Raw genomic sequence first — 24,397 nt, 5'->3', positions numbered from 1 at the left:
AGGTATTTTCAAGAAATTTAAATAAACGCAAGTGATTTCTAAGGGGTTTAATAATTTTAAGGGATTTTAATGGATCTTCAAGAATTTATTCAAAAGAAGTGACGGATTTCGCAGGGTTTCGAAGATTTTAAGAGATTTTCAAATATTTTTTGCAATTTATTTGGAATTCGCCCTGAATTCTTATTAATATTACCCGACATCCTTTTTAAATTCTTTTCAATTCTAAATTTACTCAATTTTGTCCTTTTATATTATTTTTTCCATATTTTTTAATCGTTTCAATTCATTTGAATTCTTTTGAATTTAACTTGAATTGATTTATAGTCACTAGTCCCGCCTTGGTTTAGAAATAAGTAGGGTTTCAAAGATTAGAAGAGATTTGACTTTTTTTTATTCACCCTGAATTCTTGTAAATTCTTTGGAATTCTCTTTAATTTTTGTTTATTTACTTGAATCCTTCTGAATTCACTCAATTATACTTAATTCAGTGACTTTTTTTTAATTTTTAAAAGTTTTTATTTAATTGATCCTGAAGTCTATTAACTTCACCGTGAATTATTAGGTATTTTATCCCATTTTTTTAATTCCTTTGAAGTTTTATAATCTTATTTCAAAGTTACTAAATTCAATGAAGTTTTTTCATATTTTCAAATTATTTTTAATTCATTTAATTTTTGTTAATTCACCAATCTTGATAAATTTTATCAATTTCTTCCCTTTTATCCTAAATTACTCTAAATTCATTCCAGTTGTAATGAAATCAACGAAAATTTTTTATTTATTTGATCAAAAGCGTTTTAAAAGTGGGAAAACCACATTGAACAATGTAAAGATGATTTAGAACTTTAAATTAATTACTTGACATACATAGTCACATTAGGGTGGTCCAAACTTTATTTAGAATTTGTATGGGGATACCCCATAAATTTGTTCGAATCAACACAAAAATAAATGCATTTTTTTGTTGTTTAAAAAAAACTATATTTAGAGGTGCCGCAAACCCCCTTAAGTTTAACACATATTTCCCATAAGAAAAAAAGGCGTTTTTGTCAATCTTATTAAGAATCCTCAATATTATTTCGATCAAGTTGAAACTCAACATATATCTTCACAATTAGCCGTATAATACGAATAAAACATCTTTTTTCAAATATCAACACCATAGGACTGTTTTATAGGATTCCAAAGAACCCCCATAAGTGAAAAAATGGGTTTCGCGAGTTTTTCGCGTTAATTATGATTGTTTTGCGGTTTTTTAAATGAAAATTGTTTCTGGCACATAAAGGACCATTTGAAACTAATAATTAGATGTTCAAATAAATTTTTAAAACAAATTATATCGTTTTTAGCCATTTTCTCAGCGAATGGAGTTAGAAAGACGCGGTTTTTTCAAAAATTGTCCACTTGTTGTCCAATTTTCAATTAGAGGGAAGTAATATTTCATCAATGTTAACAAAAATTATTGTTTAAACAATTTATTATTATTGTTAATAATATTCTCTTACCAAAATGCTACAAAATTGTAGTCTAAAGAAAAATGCACTTCTAGTCAAATTTTCAATTGAGATAAGTTATGTAATTAATTTGAGTCAAGATAATTAATTGTTTAAACAATTTATTATAATTGGTAATAATATTCTCTTTGCTTATTTAGTAGAACTTTGCGGTTTTATTCTGAAATTTTCAACTTTTTGTCTACTTTTCATTAGGCGTGACTTAATAATTAATTAAATTTAGCAAAAATAAATGTTTAAACAAATTATTATCGTTTATGACTATCTTTATCTAAAATCTTTAACTTTGCATCACCTTTTTATTTATGAAGAAAGAATAAGTCAATCACAACGAAAATGATTTTTCAAATAGTATTTTAGTTTTAAGTGAATTATTTTCGCTCTTTTCCCAATGGTTAAAAAATATATATTTGGAAAAAAGGCAATCTTACACAAGAGGCAAAAACAAAGAATAGAATAACTAGGAGTTAAAGATTTTATTTGATAAAACCCAAAACTTGGTAGTACTTATCTAAGAAAAGATAGCTGTAAACAATATTGAATTTTTTGAACAACTTTTTTTGTTAACTTTTATTAATTACTATGTCACTAAGTGAAAAAGGACAGAAATGTAAAAATGGCTGAAAAAACTGCAACTATCAGACATTGTTAAGATGAAGATAGTCATAAACAATAATAATTTGTTTGAAAAATTATTTTTGCTAAATCTAATTAATCATTAAGTCGCGCATAATAAAAAATAGATAAACAGTTGAAATTTTCAGAAAAAACCACAAAATTCTAACAATTAAGTAAAGAGAATATTATTAACAATGATAATGAATTGTTTAAACAATTATTTTTATTAACTTGAATTCATTATTACTTCACTCCTATTGAAAACTGGATAAAAAGCCACAAAATTCAGAAAAAACGGCATCTTTCAAGCATTATTCAAATATAATACTGATAATAATAATATTAATAAATTGCTTAAACAATTAATTTTCTTGACTATGATTAATTACTCAACTTATCGTAATCGAAAATTTCACTGAAAGTGATTTTTTTAGCATTTTTTAAAGAAAATATTATTAACAATAATTAATTGTTTAAACAATCACTCTTGTTGACATTGAAGAACTATCACTTGTTTTAAAAGCGATACTTTATTCGTATTCCATGGCTAATTGTGAAAGGAAATGTTAAGTTTCAACTCGATTGAGATAATATTGAGGATTTTGAAAAAGATTGACAAAAACATCTTTTTTCTTATAGGAAATACGTGTTAAACTTTATAAGGCTTGTGGAACACTATCATTTTTTTCAAAACAAAAAAAATGAATTTATTTTTGTGTTGATTCGAACACATTTCTGGAGTGACCCCATAAAAATTAATTTAAAAAATTTTCCAATGCATTTTTGGAACACCCTTTTGTCACATTCATCGGAGAGCAAAAATAAAGCAAAAAATCTACTAACAGTATTTTCTAAATTTTCTTTATGCTTTTTACACACATACGTAAGTTCCGCTGCATAAATTCAAGTGAAAGGGTAGTTTTTTGGGGAAATTATATCCCATGAAATTTTATGAAAACTGGCGATATTTCCCGAAATCCTGAAAAAAATATTAAAATAGAGAGCATTAAAAAAAACCTTAAAATCATTAAAATCCTCGAAAACCTAATAAAATTCTTTGAAATATTTTTTAATATCGTTAAACACTATTGCTCCTGTAAAATCGTTCCATATCTTCCAAAACTATAGGAAATTATTTACCATAAAATATTTCAAACCCTTTTAAATCCCTATGAATGATTAAAATAAACTAAAAACTCCTTGCAATCTTTTAAGATTCTTGTGAATAAATTCTTTGAAATCCAATAAAATATAAAATTCTGTGAAATTTTATGATATTTCCTCAAATCCTGAAAAATGTATTAAAATATCTTGGGAAATTTAAAATCCCTTACAATCATTGACATCTTTAGAATCTTATAAAATAACGTGAAATCTTTTGAACTATCTTAAAAACTTCTGTAAAATCGTTCCATATCTTCTGAAATTCTAGAAATTGCATTATTCTAAAATATTTTAAGAGCTTTATAATCCATTCTAATCAATGAACTTAATTAATAATTCCTTTGAATATTTTATGATTTTAAATTCTTTAAAATCTTTGAAAATCCCTTGGCAATTTTTAAAGCTCTGGAAAATTCCAAAAAATTTGAAAGTGCGTTTAAATGTTTCAAATCCTTTGGCCATTTTATCAAATGATCCCCAGGATTAATTAAATAAAAACCTTGAAAATTAAAAAAAAATCCTCTTATTGACTAGGATTAAGTAAATTTGGAAGAACTCAAGTGATTTAAAAAAAATCGAAAGAATTTTAAAAAATTCAGGATAAATTAATAAGAATTCAGAGTGAATTTCAAATCTCTGACATTTTTAAAACCCTACGAAATACCTCACTTCTCGTGAATAAATTCTTTAGAATCCACTAAAACGTTATGAATTCCCGTGAAATTCTTTGATGAAATTTCCTGAAATCCTGGAAAATGTATTAACATTCATTGAGAGATTTAAAAAGTCTTAGAAGTTGAACAAATTTTTTAAAATAAATTTTCCATTTTAGGTCTCCGGTTTTAAGCACAAATTTTTTATTAAACATTTTTTTAAATTCAATATATCATTTTACAAGACGATTCTGAAACAGTTTAAAATGATAAAATTTATAGATTATAAAGTTAAAATTAAACTATTTCAATAAAATTTTAATTCATAATCAAGCGCTATTCATTCAATTTCAAATCGTATTCTAAGATTGTTGAAATCTACAATATTCCATTGAGTTCGAAATTTTTTAATTTTAAAAAAAAAGAAAAACTTTTTCATATTTAGCACCGTCTGATTGTTTATTTAAAATGAGCAAATATAAATAATAAAATATAGTTATATTAATTTCGAGAGTAATAAATTTAAATTTCAAACGTTACAATTTTAATAGTTTCAATTTGAAATATTTTAATCAGTGAGTAAAATTGCTGAAATGAAAATAAAAAATTATTAATTAAAAAAGTTATTAATGAAAAACGAGGTCAAATAAAAATAAATTAACTTCTAATTTAAAAAGTGTCAAGTTCCAAGAAAATTTGTAATGTTTCTAAATTTAAAATTTTGCACTTCAACGGAATTTAATTTAAAATTGTTCGATTAAAAGTATTGAAAGCTTCGTTTGAATAAAAAAAATGTAAATAAAAAATGCTTTAAGCTTCAAATTTTAAAGTTTAAAGTTCAAAAGAGTTCAACTTTAGTGTTTTTATTTGCAGTTTGGTATTGATCGATTTAAATGAAAATATTTGCAGCCTTAAGAAAACATTTTTGATAACCTAATTATGAACATTTTTAAGTGATAAAAAATTTCTAAGGAATTTTAAAGTATTTCGTAAGATTTCAGAATTTAAAACAATTCGAAGATTTTAAGGAATTTCACAATATTTGAAGAATTCAAAGGATTTCAAAAGAGATAAAAATATTTTATAATATTGCAAGGAATTTATAAAAATTTTATGGGATTTAAACAAATTGGAGAATTATCCAGAGATTTCAGAGTTTATCAAAGAATTCAAAGATTCTGAATAGATTTCAGTGAATTTCAACGGATCTCATAAATTTCAATTGTTGTCAACAATTTCCAAACTTTTATTCTAATCTATTTTATTTTGTGAATGTTACGGAATTTCAGTAGGTTTCAAAGATTTCATCATTTTTGAAGAAATGTCGAAAGATCTAAGAGATTTGAAAATGTTGTACAGAAATTTATTCGATCTCTCAAGAACTTTCTAAGAATTTTGTAAGATTTCAGAAAATGGCAAAAGATTTTAAAAAGGTATCCAAAAAATCAGTGATACTTACAAGATTTCATGGGATTTTATACTTACAAGATTTCAAGGGATTTCATACTTACAAGATTTCAAGGGATTTCAACGGATTTTTTCATAACTTTCAAAAATTAATTAAAATAAATTTTTAAGGATTTCTAAGATTCACGTTATTTTTAACGTGATTTCAAAAGAAATGATAAGATTTTGAGGGATTTCTACGGTTTTCAAGAGATGTAAAAAGATTGAAGAGTTTTCCAAGAATTTTTAGAGAATCTCTAGCACAGATTTCAGCGTTTTCTGAAAGGATTTGAAAGCATTAAGGCATAAAAGCATAAAAGATTCGAAAGGATTTAACGAGATTTTAGGGATATGTATATTTTATAACAGATATTTAAAAAATTGCGCGACACAATTATCCTACTTTTTTCAACATTTGATGCTACTATCTGTAATATTTTTAATTTTAAAATAAGCGCGATGCCTTTCATTTCAACCTTAATGTTTTTAAAATAAAGTCAAACTTGGATATAACGCCCCCGGATATATCTCTTCCGAGAATTGACGCCGCGCCGCAGGTAGGAGTTAAAGGAGCTGCGGGGAGTGCGGCACTCCTTCGGGTTTGTTCCCCACCACCGCCAATAGTGATGCATAACGAGCATTAAAATTTTTGTCCAAAATCTCGTCAGATTAAATTAAAATCTCGAACACAACTCTCAGCACATCGAGATGAACAATCACGTAGTCGAGATGATCGTCTCGATCGAATTTTTTTCTACCAATTCTTGATCTCAATTTTATTTTAGTTCCATCTAATCATATTTCAAGCAAATCTCGATTCTATTGAAAAATGATCGATATGCATCACTAACCGCTAGCCCCAAAACCGGCACAATCTCCGAGTTTCACTGTATTTTCTTGAAGTGTTATTTCCTTTTTTTAGGGGTGGGGCGCACTAGGGACAAAAAGGCTATTTATGGCTCTGGATAGTATCAAATTAGATTGAATAATAAAATAAAATAAAATTTCAGTGAAGCCCAGTCAGTTAAACAACTGTACGATAAAGGTATCTTTAAACCAAAGCTCGGAAATCCTGGAAGTGGAATGCGTTCCAGGTTACGACGGAGGTCTGAGGCAAGAATTTCGTCTAGAAGCTTATGAGTTTGCGAGTGGAAAAATGCGCTTTAATTCGTCAAGTATTTCGGCAGAAGTGCCGATATTTAGAATACCTGTCGGGGACCTTTTACCCGCTACACATTTTTATCTGAGGGTCTATGCAATCAACGCAAAAGGCCGAAGCGATCCAACCCTTCTTGAGGATATTCTACTCAGAGATTCCGAAAAGCATTCAGGTATCTATTTTTTTTTACACTGCATGTTTCTGCTTCTGTAAAACTTAATTAAGCCCTATCTTATGACTATTTTAACTTTCTATATTATTGTACTTTGTAATAAAAATGTATGATGATGAAGTAAGCATAATGCTGCTTCAGTTAATGAAGTTATCAGACACAGAAAATTTTTTTTTTGTCGAGGCTTTCGAGTTCTTCCTTCGGTCAATCTGTAAAAAGCAAAGAAAAAGAGAATTAGCATTTTTATATAAAGGGAGCGTCCACATATTATATAACCCTCTAAAGGGGGGGGGGGGGATACCTTGAAGGCACAGAGTGTCACAGAGGAAGGGGGTCGCAACGGGTTTGTAACAGGTGACACTTTTGTGATAAAAAAATAAATTTAATTTAAATTTAAATCTGCAACGATACAATAAAGACAGACATAATCGGCACGAATAATTTAATGGTGACATTTTCAATCAAGCCCGAAAACTTAATTTTTCGGCAAAAAAGTTTATTTTCAGCCAAGAGAGATGAGTTTTCAATACAAAATGAGTAATTTTCAACGAAATAGTTGAAATTTCGACCAAAAAAGGACGACTTTAACAAAACAGTTAAATTATCAACAAAAAAATCAGTTTTCAACCAAAAAATGGAACATGTATATTTAGAGTTACAAACATTAATTTTTAATATAAAAAAGCGAAGTATTCCCCAGTTTAATTTGTTTTTAAACACGAATTTTTAAGAAAATAGTTGAATCCTCGACCATTTAAATGAATTTTTAGTAAAAAAGGTAAATTTTCATCCAAGAATGAAATCTTTAAATATTGAAACTCAATATTTAAAAAAAAATATTCGAAAAAGACGAATTTTCAACAAAATAGTTGAAGTTTATGCCGGATAGTTCAGTTGTCTATTTATAAAGAAACATTTTTTAATAAAAAAAAGAAGCTTCATTTAAAGATGAAAAAAACAAACAAATTTGTTACAAAAGAAGAAAAAAAAAATTTTCAACAAAATAGTTGAATCCTGAAATAAATAGTTTAGTTTTCAACCAAAAATATGAATTTCTACCAGATTGTCAGATTTTAAACCGAAAAATATAAATGTTCAACAAAAAAGTAATTTAGGACCGATATTTGAATTCTAAACTAAAACGATGAATTTTCTGGCAAAAAAATGCATTTTTTACAAAATTATAGTTAATAATTCAAATAAAACGATTAAAATTTGTAATGCAAAAAAACAGTCGAATTCAACAAAAAATAAGAATGTTCAACAAAACAGTTTAATCCACAACTAAAACAGATTATTTTTCAATCAATCAGTAGCATTTTTAATCAGAAGGATGAATTCTGGATTCAAAAGGACGAATCTTCAACAAAATAGTTGAATTTTTGACCAAAAAATAATCATTTTCTACCAAAATACGAATTTTTAACAAATAATTTTTCAACCAAAAATGCAATAGTTAAAATTGCAGTAATTTTTTTTAATATAAAAGAATAAATTATTATCATTAGTTGAACATAAAAAAATTAGAATTTTTAACATAAAAGTTCATTTTGAACGAAATAGTTTCATTTTCTACCAAATTCTTTAACTATGAACCCAAAAACATAAATTGTCAAGAAAAAAATAAATTTACGATCAAAAAGTTGAATCCTCAACCAGAATAGATCCAAAAAAAAATTGTCTACCAAAGATAAGAATTTAAAACAAGAAATGGTCAACTTTCATTTTAAAATATGAATTTTCAACAAAATGGAGTAGTTAAAATTTTAGCAAAGAACATTTATTCCTAATAGTAACAAAAAACACGAATTTTTATGAAAATGATAAAATCTTCAATCAAAATTATAATCTTCCCTAAAATCATGAATTTTCAAGAAAAAATATTTTTTTACAAAGAAAAATAATTTTATACAAAAAAGATTTTTAAACAAAAAATTTGCATTTTCTACCAAAGTGTTGAATTGAACCCAGTCTAATAACTGAGTTTAAGATGAAGCGAAAAAGCGAGGAAAAGAGGAAAAAAGTCATTCTTAAAACATAGAAAAAACCTCATCTAAGTTAATTTTTTAATTTTATCAATACCCTAAATTTTTTTTAATTATCTAGAGAATTTAATTAAAAGTATCATCATACTACTATCAAATAGTTACTTTTTATTTTATTTATTATATAATAGTTCTTATTTATTTTTCAACTAACAGTAATAAAAAATTACATTTATATTTCGTATTTAAAAATAGGAAGGGGATTATCTTCAATGTGTCATGACATTTGGGGGTAGAGGGGGGGGGGGATATCCACCGAAATGTCACAAATTGTCAGAAGAGAATTTACTTCTCAGTATTTAATATATAAATTACTTCAAAGGTAGAATAGGGTTGTAGCATATTTTCAAATATATATTTTCCCCCAGTGAAGTCAAAAGACCACTAAAAATTAAATACAATTACTTAAGAAAAGTTTTTGAAAGAAAGTTTGCATTTTCTTAAATGTTTACAAAGTAAACTTTAAAATTTTTTTACGGGAACATGGGGCATTCTGACTTGACCAGCGTCGGAAGTAAACATAAGTTTGATTAGCACAGTCGTCGGAGAAATTAATATGGCCGCTAGCAATTGAAGTAAACATAACCTATTTTCACGTTTATTATTGAAAACGTTTTCAAAAAATATGAAGAAGGGCCCCAAAAGGTGTTCAAAATGCTTATAATTTTACTAAAACCGGAATCTATAAAGTGCGACAGTGCTAATGTGCCAAAAGTCGACTTGCGGATTGGCACAATTTTTTCCGCCAACTATCAGCTGGATACTTCGCTAGTCAATGGAGCCACTGTGTGCCATCATTCTGTTTGGTTTAGCGTTTGGCAGGATGTGACTTTTCAAGGTCACAGAGTTTGAATAGAGTTTTCGATATTTTCTTTTAAACATTTTTTTCTCAAAAGTGAAGTATTCAAAAAAACGGTTAATGCGCTGAAATTTTTAGAATTTGGCGCAGTATTTAAAAAATGTATTATCCTAAATGTATGCAACAACCCCATTGCAAATTTCAGACAGCGGATTCAGCATGGTTCCTCTAATTCTACTTCTGGTCGGTTGTTTGGTGGCTCTTGGTATAACGGTGCTATCGGTGCTGCTGATGATGTACCGAAGACGCGGAACAACATCACCAGTTCACATAGAGCCCTATATGAAACAACCGATAATAACCCCTCCTGATTCGAGAAACAACTCGATGCTCGACGTCACCCACGGTGATCACACCTATTTTGTGGAGTACACCCTTAAACAGGTCGCCGATTATGCGCTCAATAATCAACCCGACATAATTCAATCGCCACAAGGTACTTGACTTTTTTTAAATTAAATTAAGTCGAACCTGGATTTAGTGATTATGGATTAAGTGTTTCCGAGCACTGACGCCGCGCCACACAGTGGGGAAAAAATGACTTTATCTTAAATAGGCAGAATAAGCGCACTTTGTCTGCCCACGGAGCGGCAGTAAAATAGCACTTTATTGTACTGCGACAAGCGGCAAGTAAAGTGACAGCAAGGAGAAAGAAGTGAGTGAGAAGTGAAAGAAAAGTTAAATAAAATAGTGAGAAGAATTCATTTTAAACATAAGTTCAGCTACGAAGTGGATTTTGGATTATAGTGACCCCTCACGTGCCTGCGTATGCGCTACAATCAAGCGCCGTTTACCGGAAAAAGAGCTCTTATTCTGCCTATTGCGGTACATAATCTACTATTTTTTGGTTTAATGTGCGATTCCGGCTGAACTTGTGGACTTATTTCGATTTTTTTAAAAGCTGATAAAAAAATTTCAATGAACGTTGACGAGCCTGATTTTTAATTTAGTTTTTCAATTTTTTTATAAATAAATAAATATGACGAAAAAAATGACAATTTTTTCTATTTGACGTTCGCGGTGCTCCTCAATAATAAGAAAAGTGTTGTAATCGCTGACGTTTCATAGATTTACATTATATAAAGATATTCCATCATCATACAATGAACAAACAAAAATTTTATTAACAAATTATTTGTTGAAAATGTGTTTTCTATAATTTTCAATAATTTAACGTTTTTTAAAGTTATATTGAAAGAAATTTGAATAAAAACAATATTTTAATGACAAAATTTCTCTTAGGACTATTCTTGTTAATATTATAAATAAATTTAATAAACAAATGCATTAATCAGGCATTTGTCGTCAGAAAAATTCGTTTCTTTCGATGTAAATTTTTTTAAATTAGGAACCTCATAATAATTTCAGAAAATTCATAATTTTTTGATAAATTGTATGATTTTATCAAACAAATTTAAGAAAAAAATGCATTATTCGGATATCTGTTGACGAACATTTGTTTTTTTTTCGATATCAGTCATTTTAATTGAGAAGTTTATGTCAGTTTCAGCAACATTCATAATTAGTTAATAAATTTTATGATTTTTTAAACAAATTTAATAAAAAAATGCATTATTTGGGCATCTGTCGACGGAAAAATTAGTTTTTTTTTTTAATTTCAGTCCTTTTAATGGGAAAATTTACGATAATTTCAGTAACATTAATAATAAGTTAATTAATTCTATGTTTTTGTTAAACAAATTAAATTTGAAAATGCATTATTCGGGCATTTGTCGATGTAAAAACTCGTTTTTTTTTACAAAGTCAGTCCTTTTAATTTAGAAAAAATTTCTTTTTCTCCATTCAGTACTTAAAGTTGGCCAGCAGAAAAATGGTTTGAATACAAGGAATGATTGAAAAATACATTTAATATTTGTTATAAATATAACGAGTTTTTAGGCCGATAAATTCCCGAATAATGCATTTTTTAATTAAATTTGTTGAACAAAAACATAAAATTAATTAACTTATTATTAATGTTACTGAAATTATCGTAAAGTTTCCAATTAAAAGGACTGAAATTTAAAAAAAAAAACTAATTTTTTCCGTCGACAAATGCCCAAATAATGCATTTTTTATTAAATTTGTTTAAAAAATCATAAAATTTATAAACTAATTATGAATGTTGCTGAAACTGATTATCGCAAAGGTACCAATTGAAAGGACTGAAATTAGGGAAAAAATTTCCGTCGACAAATGCCCAAATAATGCATTTGTTTATTAAATTTGTTAACAAAATCATGAAATTTATAAACAAATCATGAATTTTTCTGTAATTATCATAAGGTTCCTAATTTTTAAAAATTGAGATAGAAAAAAACGAATTTTTCTGACGACAAATACCCGAATAATGCATTTCTTTATTAAATTTGTTTATAATATTAACAAGAATAGTCTTGATAGAAATTTTTTCATTAAAATATTGTTTCCATTAAAATTTCTTGCAATATAACTTAAAAAACGTTGAATTATTGAAAATGATAGAAAACACATTTTCAACAAATAATTTGTTTATAAAAAATTTTTGTTTATTGTATCATTATGAAATATCTTTATATAATGTAACTCTATGAAACGTCGGCGATTACAACAATTTTCCTATTATTGCTATTTTTGTCGTCATATTTATTTATTTATAAAAAAATTGAAAAAGTAAATTAAAAATCAGGCCCGACAACTTTCTTTAAAATTTTATCAGCTTGTTAAAAAAAAAAAAAAAATACTAAATCCAGTTTGGACAGTATCTCAAGTTTTTTCCAGGTATAATATTTTATAATACAGAGTCATTGAAATGCATTTTCAGCAATATAGATGAATTTTTAACCGAACAGTGGAATTTTCAAATAAAAAGATAAGCTTTCTACCAAAAAAGGGCATTTTCCAACAAAATGCATGAATTTTATAATAGTTAAATTTTTAACTATAAAGAAGATAAATTTTAATAAAAATAGTTATATTTTGAACCAGAAAATATCATTTTGCAAGAAAAAATGGAATAATTAAATTTTTAGTTAAAAAATTAACTGTCCACATAAAAAAAAAATAAATTTGTAACCGAGGTGATAAATTTTCAACTGAAATGATGAATATTTATCTGGAATACTAATATTTTCAACCGAAAAGATAGGTTTTCAAACATAAAGATAAGTTTGTTTTTGTATAAAAAAGACGATTTTTCAACAAAATCCATGAATTTTCAAAGCAATAGTTGAATTTTGAACTAAAAAAGATAAATTTTCAACCAAAAACTGAATAGTTAAATTTTTCGTAATAAAACAATAATTTTCTACAAACAAAAACGAATTTTCAACTAAAAAATATAAATTGTCAACCAAAAATTGAATAGTTAAATTTACAGTTAAAAATTGTTCAGCCAGAAATTATTTTTTAATGAAAATGATAGAATATTGAAATAGAATGGCTATATTTTCAATAAATAAAAAAATGCAACAAGAAAAACATAATTCTCAAGAAAATAGGTACATTTTCCAACCAAGAGATGAATTTTCAAATAAGAAGATTAATTTTAAAACAACAATAAGAATTTCCAATTAAAAGACGATTTTCAACAAAATACATGACTTTTCAACGAAATAGTTTAATTTTCAACTAAAAAATACAAATCAACCAAATAGTTAAATTTTCAACTAAAATATATCAATTTTCAACAAAATTGACGAATTTTCAATTAAAATTATGAATCTTCAACTGGAATAGTTAAATTTTCATTTTAAAAAACTAATTAGAAAAAAAAATAATTTTTAAACTAAAAAGTGTAAATGATCACTCAAAAATTGAATAATAAAATTTGTAATTAAAAAAAAAATGTTCAACCAGACAGATAAATTTTGAACTCAAATGATGGAATATTCAATTGAAATAGCTAAATTTTAATCGCGAAAATAAAAAATTCCAGAAAAATAATAATTTTAAAATAAATATTACATTTTTAAATACAGTGATGAATTTTTAACTAAAATGAGGAATCATCAACCATAATAGTTTATTTTTGAAATAAAAAGATGAACTTTCAACTGAATTCATGAAACTTTAACTAGAATAAATGAATTTTCAACCATCAAATTTAATTTTCAACCAAAAATATTAATTTTTTCAAAAAATATTAATTTGCGACAAAATACATGATTTATTTACCAAAAAAGGTGAATTGTCAAACGAAAATTGAATAGATGATTGTTCAATTAAAGAATATAAATGTTCAACGAAATTACTTATTTTTTAACTAAAATGATGAATCTTTAACTTGAGTGGTTACATTTTAATTTTAAAAAACTAACTTTCATGAAAATACATGAATTTTAAACTAAAAAATATAAATTATCAACTAAAAATTGCAAAGTAGAATTTTGAGTTTAAAAAATTAATATTTAACCAAAGTGATTAATTTCGAACTAAAATGATCGTATGTTCAATTGTAATAACTACATTTTAATTTTTTTAAATCTAATTTTCAATAACAAAAATATAAAGTTTCTACCAAAAAGGAGGATTTTTCAACAAATGCATGAATTCTCAAACAAAATGGTTGCGATTTTAACTAGAAAAGATCCATTCTCAAACAAATAGTTACATTTTTAACTAGGAAAGATCAGTTTGCAAGCTAAAATGGAATAGTTAAATTTTCAGATAAAAAAATTAACTTTTGTTATCAAAAAAGAAGAATTTGCGACAAAATACATAATTTTTCAAGTAAAAAAGATCATTTTTAAATCGAAATTTAATTAAAATGATCGAATATTAAACTAAAATTGTTACATTTTCAGTTTAAAAAAATGAATATTCTACCAAAATGATCAAAAAAAATATTTAAAAAATAGGTCAAATTTCAACTGAAATTGTTAAATTTTCATTAACGATAATTATCAGTAAAAAAAAAGAATTTTCAACAAAATAGCTTATTTTTTCAATCAAAGTGACGAATTTTAAATTAAAATGACGAATCTTCAACCAAAAAATTCATTTTTGAGAAAAGAGTTAAACTTTCAATCAAGTAATTAAATTTTCATTCCAAAAAAGCCAAATACTGAAAATAACGTATCGTAGTTGAAATTTAAATAAAAAAAGATTTAAATTTTTAATCAAAAATAGTTTAATTCAACCAAAAAAGAAAACTTTTCCACATTAGTTGAATTTTTAACTAAGAAAGATTTTTCAGTCAATTTTCAACAAAAAAGGTAATTTAAAAGAAAGTAATTAAATATATAAATATAAAGCTACTTTTATAAAGAATCATTGTTATTAAAGTTTATATTTCAATTTTAAAAAAAATTGACGCACCCTCAGAAAAATTCCCTGACTTTGAAAAAAATTTCCTGACATTTCCAGATTTTTCAGGATTTCCAGGTAAACACCCTGAAAATATCAAGCGAATATTTGAATAAGTCTCCGAATTTGGCTTTCAAAATTCTAGACAATCTTAGACTCAATTTAATCTAATCTATTTTTGCAGATCACGAGAAAATCAAACGGGAGCCACAATTATTTTTACCAGTGAGGCCAGACACGTTATTTGCACCGTATGATATTCACAAACAGGGCCTTCAAAATAACAGATGCAGTGTGAGTACCTCTTTTTTTTAATTCAGGGTTCGGATCGACTAGAAGACTTCAAAAAGTCGCATAAAATTGCCAAAAAAAAATCGCATGGAATTTCGAAAAAAGTCCACAAAAAGTCGAAAGAAAAACTGAAACAATAATATTTTATTTCATCAGGAATATAGAGTACACTTTTTTTTGATTTTTAAATATTATTTTCACAATAAAAATAAAATTTATAGTTGAAACAATATTTCAACAATACTTAATCAACTTGAAGGATTATGAATTTGAGTTTAGGATTTTTTGTGATATTCAGGAACATTCATTAACAAAAAAATTAAACAAAAAATATTAAAATTTGAACACAAACTTTCACATTTTTGAATAAATAATTTAATATTTATCCGAAAAGACGATTTTTTTACCAAAAAGACAAATTTTCAACTAAATAAGTGAATTCTCGAAAAAAGAAAAATAATTTATCAGCAAAAAATCAATTGCATTTACAACCAAATATTTTCAGTTTTAAGCGAAAGGGAAACATTTTTCCACAAAATAGTGGAATTGTTAAGCAAATAGTTGAATTTTCAACATAACGGTGAATTTTGATCCAAATGGTCAAATTTTCAAACAAAAAAGAATAAATTTCAGCCTCAAAGAATTGCATTATTAAACAAATAGTGGCATCTTCATTAAAAAAAAAACGAATTTTTAGAAGACAATTGAATTTTCGACAACGAAAGATTCATTTTTAATCGAGGTTTTTTCTACCCAAATAGTTGAATGTACAACAGAACAGTGGAATTTTCAAAAAAAGAGGAATTTTGAACAAAATAATTAAATTTTTAAACTAGCAAAATTCCCGGGTTTTCAATGCTCTGAATTGAAGAATCAATCGATGAATTAAAAAATTTAATTATATCATTTTTAACGATTTTAAGCTGGAAACTTTAAAAATTGAATTATTACATTTTTTAAAAATAAACTAACACTTTTTAAAGTAAGTTTAGTTAATATTACTTTAATTAAAGTTAATTTTTTTTATTTTCAATAGCTTAGAAATTTTTGAAATACTTCAAAATTTTATTTCAAAATCTTGAAACATTAACATGTTGTTTTAGATTTTTTAAAGTTTTAAATTATTGTTAAAATTTTTTCAGATCTTCTAAATATCTTTTAAAATGATTCAAATTTTTCTTCAAATTTTTCCTGATATTTTTTTTAAATCCTGCCAAATAAAAAAAATTCCCTTAAAATCTTCCACATTGATTTTTGATAATTTTGTAAATCATTCTAAATCTTTCTAAATGTTATCTTTAAATAAATTTTTCAGAAAAAAAATCATTTAAAATTCGTCTAGGAAACGTTTTATATTCCTCTGAATAATTCAAAATTCTTTTGATTTTCAAAATTCCTAAAAAGCCTCTAAATGTTGCCTCTTGTTCGAAATCTGCCAAAATCTATATTTGGCTATTTGCACCGTAATTATGATACAAATAGCCGAATTTTGTTGGTTTAAATAATTTAAAACCACTTCGAATTTGAAATTAATGTAGAATTTTTCGAAAACTTCTAAATATTTCTTCAACTTATTCGAATTTTTTCTAAGAAACTGTAAATTTCAAAGTTTATTATTTTTTTTTTTTAGTTTTGAATATTTTATTTATAATTGCTGATTTTAAATGAACAGTCAGATTTTTTTAAATATTAGGTAATTCTTCTTTTTCTTACTTGAAAAATTTCAAATCGAATAGTTTAAAGATGGAATATTTTAGACAAACAATATTTGAAATTTAATAAAAGCCTTTTTATTCTAAAATTGAGAATTTGTTGTAAAGTTTCAATCGGGCGTTTACGTTTGTTTAACTAATAATATAATAATTGTTAACTGATTCTGAATCGTTTTGCAAAATCAATAATTATTCATTTTTTCATTCTAAAATGAAAAATAAAAAATGCAGTCTTTGAAACTGCATTTTAAAATTCTTTAATTGAAAAATGAATAAAAATCAAACTGATTATTTAAAAAACTGTTTAAATAAAACTGGGACGATTTTTTTTCTAAAAATTTGTAAAATTCCCGGTCAAACATAAATTCATTGCCATTTCCTGGTTTTTCCCGGCCTTATAAAATTCCCGGTTTCCCGTTCCAGCGGCCACTCTAGAAATTAAATTTTTTATGAAAAAAGATATTCTCTATCTCTCCGCTGGGAAAGGAGCTATGAATAAAATTTTTTTTTTCAAATTTATTTCTGTCGGAAAAAAGATCTCCATCGCTCTGCTAACAGCAGCTTCTATCCGCTCCCAGCGGAGCGATGGAGAATAGATTTTTTTCCGATATATTGAATTAAATCAAAATTTTGAATTCATCAATTAAATTAAATTTAAAATAAAATCTCAAAATAATTCAATTTAATTCATCAACCTAGTCTGAAAGGATTTTAATAATTTCTGTTATTTGAAAAGTTCACTTAGATTGATAGTGTTGATTTATATGTTCACGCTGGGTAAAAGAATATCCCTACTGGTCGGTGGTTACCATTTCTGTTGATAATACAGATGCCTTCTAAAAAAATGCATTTTCTATAAAAATAAAATACGAATCTTCAACAAAACAATTAAAAATTCCACCAGAAAAGACAACTTTAACAAAATTGTTGAATTTTCAACAAGATTATTTGATTTTAAACCAAATACAGGCCCCACAGTCCCTATGGAATAAAATTTTCTACACTAAAAGGCTAACAAATTCAGGGTAAATTCATAAGACTTCAAAACCACTCAAGGTAAATTCAAAAGAACTCGAATGAATTGGAAAAAATGTTTAAAATAAAAAAAAAACATTAATTTCCGTGAAAATGGAATGAATTTAGAGGAAATTAAGATAAAAGAGAAGACTTCGATAAATTTCTTAAAAAATTAAGGGGAATTAAAAAAATCTAATGAATTAAAAAAAATCAAATGAATTAAAAAAATTTTTAAATATAAAAAAAATTCATTGGATTCAGTAAGTTTGAAACGATATTAGAGAAATTCAACAGAATTGAAAACAATTTGATAAAATTCCGAAGAATTCCAAGTGAGGTGAAAAGAATTTAAGATCAAATAAATGCAAACTTTCGAAAATTCAAGAAAGTCCATTGAATAAAGTAGAATTGAGTAAATTTAGAAGAATTCAATTGAATAAAAAAAAATGCAAGAGAATTTCGAAGAATTTAAATGAATTCAGGAAAATTAATAAGAATTCTGTCTGAATTCTAAAAAATAAATTCAACTCTTTGAAACCCTGCTAATTTGTATAAAAAAATTAAATGAATTGAAAATAGTTTCAAAAATCGAGAAAATTCAATTGATTTGAATGACATTTTACTACAAAGCCTCTCACTTTTTGTCAACAAACTCTTTGAAATTTTTAATCCTTTAAAATCTTGCAGTTTTTTAAGGTCTTGAAAATGCCAAGGAATTAAAAAAATATTTTCAATCCTTTGATCATTTTGTCAATTGATCATCAAGATCAGTTGAATAAAAACTTTTAAAAATTTAAAAAAATTAATTGAATTAAATAGTATTGAATAAATTTAGAAGAATTCAAGTGAATTATTATTTTTCAAATAATTGCAAAGAATTAAAAACAATTTAGAACAAATTAATAAGAATTCAAGATGTCGGCAAAGGTGAATAATAAAAATTAACATCTATGAGTTCGCATTTTATGATAATTTGATAATTATCCACTCACCGTAAATACTCGAAGGAAATTTTGGTTGCAGAATATAAAATTTTTCGGTAATTTATGGAAAGTTACCAGTATAATTAATCAAATTACCGTAAATTATTTTAAAAATGCAAGGAAATTTATAGAAATTTTTAATTTTAATTATGGGTAATTTACCTTAAGTTACCGTAAGTTACCCGTAATATGATCATAAATAATAAAAAAAATCATAAATTTCCGGAAATTTATAAAAATTATTAAAATTGATTTTTGGGTAATTTATAGTAAGTTACTATATTTACATTCAAAAGTACTCGAACTGATCGAAAATGTCCATAAATTTCCCAAAATTTATAGGCGTGTTTAAATTGAATTTTGGGCAATATAAACAGTTACCATAAATTACCTGTAATATTATCATAAATTACCAAAGAAGTTCATACATTTTCGGAAATTTATGGAATTTTTTAAAATGTAATTTTGGGTAATTTATATTTAGTTACCATAAATTATGTTTGTGTAATTTAGGGCAAGTTATCATATTTAACTATAAATTTATCATGAATGAACAAAAATTTCCAGACATTTCCGGAAAATTATAGACATTTTTAAACTGAATTTCGGACAATTTATGGTAAATTACCCGTAACATTACCATAAATCCCTTAAAAGCATTAAAATCCTCGGAAATCTTTAAAAATATATTAAAATCTTATAGGTCCTGTAAAACCGTTCCATATCTTCCAAAATTCTAGGTAATTGTTTATTTTAAAATATTTAAAACGCTTTGATATCCCTTCAAATTATTGAAATTAATTTAAAAAATCCCTTTAAAAGATTTTAAGATTGCCTGACATATTTCAAATTAAAAGCTCTCTAAAATGCCTCAGAAGTTTTTAAAATACCCTAAAATCTTAAAAATCACTTCAAATTATTTAAACATATTAAAAATGTTTTGAAATCTTTAAAAATAACCTAAAATATTTCAAAAGAATTCAAGACAATTCAGAAATAGGTATAGATATGCATTGAATAGTGATTAATCCATGAGTTAATTTATTGAAAGAAAGTGACATTATCAAAAATTACAATATGGACTGCATCTCAAATGACTTTAGGGACTCTCAACAAAAAATATTAGAATTTTCTTCTTAGGCTTTTACAATGGGAAAGCCTGAGGGTTTACATTCAAATTGAAGTCGCGTGAACATAATTCGAAAGATGATCGACTTTCATTCGACACGTATCTCGGCTTTTTTTTAGTGGGGCAGAGTTTAAAAAATATTAATTTTATAAAAATTGTGGCTACCTCACTGATTTACAAGTATCAGTCACACGGCATGTCTCTCGCCCAGTTGCGCTGGCATGGTGGTAGAGTGCCTCATTGCTACTCCGTTGCTGTGGGGTTCGAATCTTGTGGCTAGAACATTTTTTTACATGATAAAAAAAATCGCATTATTACTATTATTCATGTTAATTATTAATCAATTAATCATAAATCGTTACTAATAATGATTTATTCATAATTATTGATATCAAAATATATGATAAATTAGTAATAACTAATAATAAATTATCAATTAACATGAGTGACACTCGAAATATCTCTTGTTTTAAAAATGCATTATCGTGAAGGCATTACATCTATGATCAACTAATAGTTATTAATGAATCATTTTTTTATTTCATTCTTTCCATGGTTGCTCTTGGCAAAACGTGGGTTTTTTTTAAGCGACAAAATTATGAAAAGTGACGGAAATTCTGCTGGTTGTAGTGGACAAACAAACAAAATTTCTAGCCAAAAGATTTTAACCCCACAGAAGCGGAGTCGCAAGCTGACACACTACAACCAAGCCAGCGCCGCTGGGTGTGACTAATACTAGTGAATCAGTAAAGGTAGCCGCAATTTTCAAAAATTAATATTTTCAAGACTGGACTCCACTTACAAAAAAGCCGTGCCACTTGTCGAGTGAAATTCGAAAATCTTTCGAATTATTTTCACGCGATTTCCTTTTGAATTTTGACCCTCAGGCATTCCCCTTGTCAGTTAAAATGGTAACACATTTTTCAGTTTTGACCTTCAATTAAACAAATTTAATTGTGAATAAAGTTGAATTTGAATTTTTTCAAGAAAGTCGAAAAAGTCACAGAATCCGAGCCCTGAACATGTAATTTTGATAATACTGAGTAAATTGGAAGCCAACTTTTTCTTACAGCTGAATCCATTTTCTGCAAAATCGTGGGAACCAATAAGTTTCAAGGCTGATCGTAATCTCATGAAAGAAATCATCATCGCGAATTCCATACCCGGTCCGGAGAGTTGTGTTTAAGGATGCACTCCAGGAGGAAGGAAGGAAGAAACATATCAGGAATGCTGAGAAATCAGCGCCTATCGCACATAATCATTCGACGCGAAATCATCACCTCATACTAGACTGCGGACTTTTTCAAAAAAAAAAAAAAAAAAAGAAAGAAAAAAAACGCGTAAAACGCGCCTTATCCAAATGGAGGACGAGAAAATCTTCTGTTTGTCATTCGAGTATCGGACTAAAAAAAAACGAACACTTTTGTAAGAAACTTTCACTAACATAAGTCAAAGATCCGACGAATTATCTAAAGACTAATGTAGTAGCATATTCTAACCAAGCGCTACACACAATGTATTACTCCGAGTTTAATATATTTTGTGTCAAGTCTTGACAACGAGTTCGCCTACTTTTTTCAATTGGTAAATTTCTAATTTTATCCTAGTCCCAAAAAAGTGACAGTAAACTTTAGGAACATTGAGGGAAAATTAGGGTAAGGGAAGAGACGGAAAATGGGTGAAAGGAAAATGGGGTAAATAAGAGGAGGAAAAAGAAGAGAAGGTGAGGGGAAATTAAGAAAGGGGAGTAGAGGAAGTAAGGAGAAGTAGGGGAAAGGATTTTAAGTGAGGGAGGGTAGTGAGGGAAATAAAGGCAGGGCTATTAGCGTAATGCGGCTGAGTGGAAGAGGGAAAGTGATGGTTGAAAAAGAGAAGTAGGAAAGTGGAGTGTTAGCTGGGAAAGTCAGAAGAGGAGAATTGGAGAAAAATGTTGGAGAAAAGAGGTGAAGTAAGAGGAAACTTGAGTCAGAAGTAATGGGAAATGATGGAACGGAAAAAAGATTCACTGAAGGTAGGGATAGTGAGGTGAAATAAAGGTGGAAGAAGGAAAGTGAAGAAAGGGAAAGCAGAAAAAATAAGAGGGAATTAGAAGAATTTAGGCTAAATTGGGGAGTGAAAATAGGAGAATTGAGAGGAACTGAGGCAAGGAAGAGTAGATTAAATTAGGACAGTGGGTACAGGGTAAGTGAAGGGAAATTAGGGAAAATAGTTGAAAATGAGGAATGGTAGTGATGGAAGTTAAAATAGGGCTAGTAGGGTATTGCAGAGGTAGCAAGAAAAGGGGGGAAGAGGAGGGAAAATTCAGGGAAGAAAGTGAAAGTAGGGGAACAGAAGGGGAAGAGTGGGTTCGAGGAAATTAGGGAACGGGTAAATTGTGGAAATAAGAGTAGGGGTAGTGAAAGAAAATAAGGAGACGAAGGAGAAATGAAGGGAGTAAAAGGCGAGGAATGAGTGGAGGGGAAGTAGAAAAAAGGGGACAGAAAAGTAGAGGAAGTTAGGGAGGGGGTAGGGGAACAGAGAAGTTAGGGAAATCATTGGAAGTGAAGAAACTAAAGGGAGGGCTAGTAGGATAGTGCGGGTCAGTGGGGGAGAAAAAGTGATGGCTGAGGAAGGAAGGTAAGAAAGTGGAGCGTGAACTAAGGAAGTGAGCATAAGGGGAATTAGAGGTAGAAGTTAAGGAGGGGGGCGCAAGTAGGAGAAGCGAGGGAAGACGTAGATGACATGAGGAAGTGGTAGTAAGAAAATAAGGAGAGGCGTTGTTGGGAAAGTGACGACACGAGAAATAAGGCAAATGAGAATCAGGCAAGTGAGAGTAAATAAAGGAACAGGAAGCAGGGGAAATGAGAAAACATGGGAAGAAAGGGAAAATGAGCGGTTGGGAAATAAGGCATCATTATGGGAGGTAAGTGAGGGAAAATTACAAGGAAAGTAGAGGAAATGAGAAATTAAGGGCTGAGGACATAGGTCGATAAGGGGAGGGAAAGTTTGAAGTGAGGTAAAAGTAGAGGAATTTAGGGGGAATGAGGAAGCGGAAGTGAAGGGTTGGGAGAAGTAGAGGAAATGATTAAAAGTGAGGAAGCGTAGTGAATGAAGTGCAGAGAGGTCTATTAGGGTAATGCGGAGGTAGCAGGAAGAGTGGGAAGTGGAAAAGGAAAAATTTGGGGAAGGAAGTGGAAGTAAGGAGAAAGATGGGGTTAGGGGAAATTTGGGAATGGCAAATGAGGTTAGAGGTAGTAAGGAAAAATAAGGACAGGAGGAAAATTTGAGGGAGGGAAAGTGTGAATGTTAAGGAGAACTGAAGGTTGGAAGAGAAGGGTGAATGACTCTGGGGAGGAAAATTAGAGAAGAGGAAGTGACAGAAAATGAGTGGTAGTGAAGTAGACAAAATAAGAGAAAGAAAAAGCAGAGTAAGTTAGGGGAATTAGGGAGGGGGAGGGGGAATAAAGATGTTAGGGCAATCTTTGGAAGTAAAAAAAGTGAAGGGATGGCTGGAGGGTAGTGCAGGTAAGTAGAGGAGGGAATGTGATGGCTGAGGAAGGAAGGTAAGAAAGTGGAGTGTTAGCTGGGGAAGTGAGGAGAGGGGAAAGTATAGGAGGCAGAACGTGAGCAAGGGAAAGGAAGCGAAGGGTTTAGTGAGGAAAGAGGAATTAGAAGAAGCGAGGAGGCGTAGGGTACGTGAACAAATGGAATTGGAAAATGAAGGTAAATGAGGAGAGGGGTACTTGGAAAAGTAAGGGAACAAAAAATAGGGGAAATGAGAGTTGGGGAAATTAGAGGTAAATAAGGGAAGAAAATAAAGAAAAATTAGGGGAGGTGAAGTGAGGGGAAATTATAGGGAAAGTAGGGCAAATAAGAAAATGAGGAATGAAGGGTTAACTAAATGGGTGGATGAGGGGAGAGAGTATGTGATGAGGGAAAAGTAGAGGAACTGAGGGGTAATTAGGGACAGGAAGTAAAAGATTTCAGGAGAAGTAGAGTAAAGGGAAAGTGATAGCTAAGTAAAGAAAGTATGAAAGTGACGGGATATGAATTCAGTTGGGAAAGTACAGGAAAAAGAAGTTGGGAAAGGGAGGAGAAACGAAGGTTGAAGTGTGAGGAAGGGAAATGAAGGATCAAGAGGGGGAAGAGGGGAAGTAGGGGAGGGAAAGTATGGGGAAGTATGTTTTGTACTTAATTAACTTTTTAATAGATTTATTAACCCATTTTTTAGGCACCAGGTACCTAATTCAAATATTTTCTTTTCAATTTCACTAATTTGTTATTAAAGTTGAAAAATTACAACAAAAAATCATAATTATTTATATTTGTACCATTAACTTTGCTCCGTTTATTCATATTTTCTCAAAAAT

The 24,397-nt window shown here is 27.9% G+C and overlaps 2 protein-coding genes across 4 annotated transcripts in view; one reads left to right on the top strand and one right to left on the bottom strand.

Annotated features, from left to right (window-relative positions):
* Window positions 1-21,385, top strand: part of LOC117173740 (B-cell receptor CD22-like) — a 114,000-nt gene extending 92,615 nt beyond the window's left edge. Inside the window, exons 12-15 of the mRNA XM_033362381.1 lie at window positions 6,406-6,726; window positions 9,776-10,066; window positions 15,101-15,210; window positions 21,121-21,385. Coding sequence (XP_033218272.1) covers window positions 6,406-6,726; window positions 9,776-10,066; window positions 15,101-15,210; window positions 21,121-21,234 — 836 coding nt within the window. The 3' untranslated portion in view covers window positions 21,235-21,385. The remainder of the gene's footprint in view (window positions 1-6,405; window positions 6,727-9,775; window positions 10,067-15,100; window positions 15,211-21,120) is intronic.
* LOC117173051 (mediator of RNA polymerase II transcription subunit 6) overlaps window positions 6,537-24,397 on the bottom strand; it is a 56,361-nt gene continuing 38,500 nt past the window's right edge. For 2 of the 3 annotated variants that reach the window (XR_004467096.1, XR_004467098.1), the window contains one exon: window positions 6,537-6,935. The gene's annotated coding sequence lies outside the window, so the exon portion shown is untranslated. Of the gene's footprint in view, window positions 6,936-20,231; window positions 20,325-24,397 lie in introns of those variants that run through there. The other variant, XR_004467097.1, reaches the window with a different exon arrangement.

This window comes from Belonocnema kinseyi, chromosome 5, assembly GCF_010883055.1.
Source record: "Belonocnema kinseyi isolate 2016_QV_RU_SX_M_011 chromosome 5, B_treatae_v1, whole genome shotgun sequence".
Taxonomy (NCBI): domain Eukaryota; kingdom Metazoa; phylum Arthropoda; class Insecta; order Hymenoptera; family Cynipidae; genus Belonocnema; species Belonocnema kinseyi.
The sequence above is the reverse complement of the archived record's forward strand: the minus strand, read 5'-3'. Positions and strand labels throughout refer to the sequence as shown.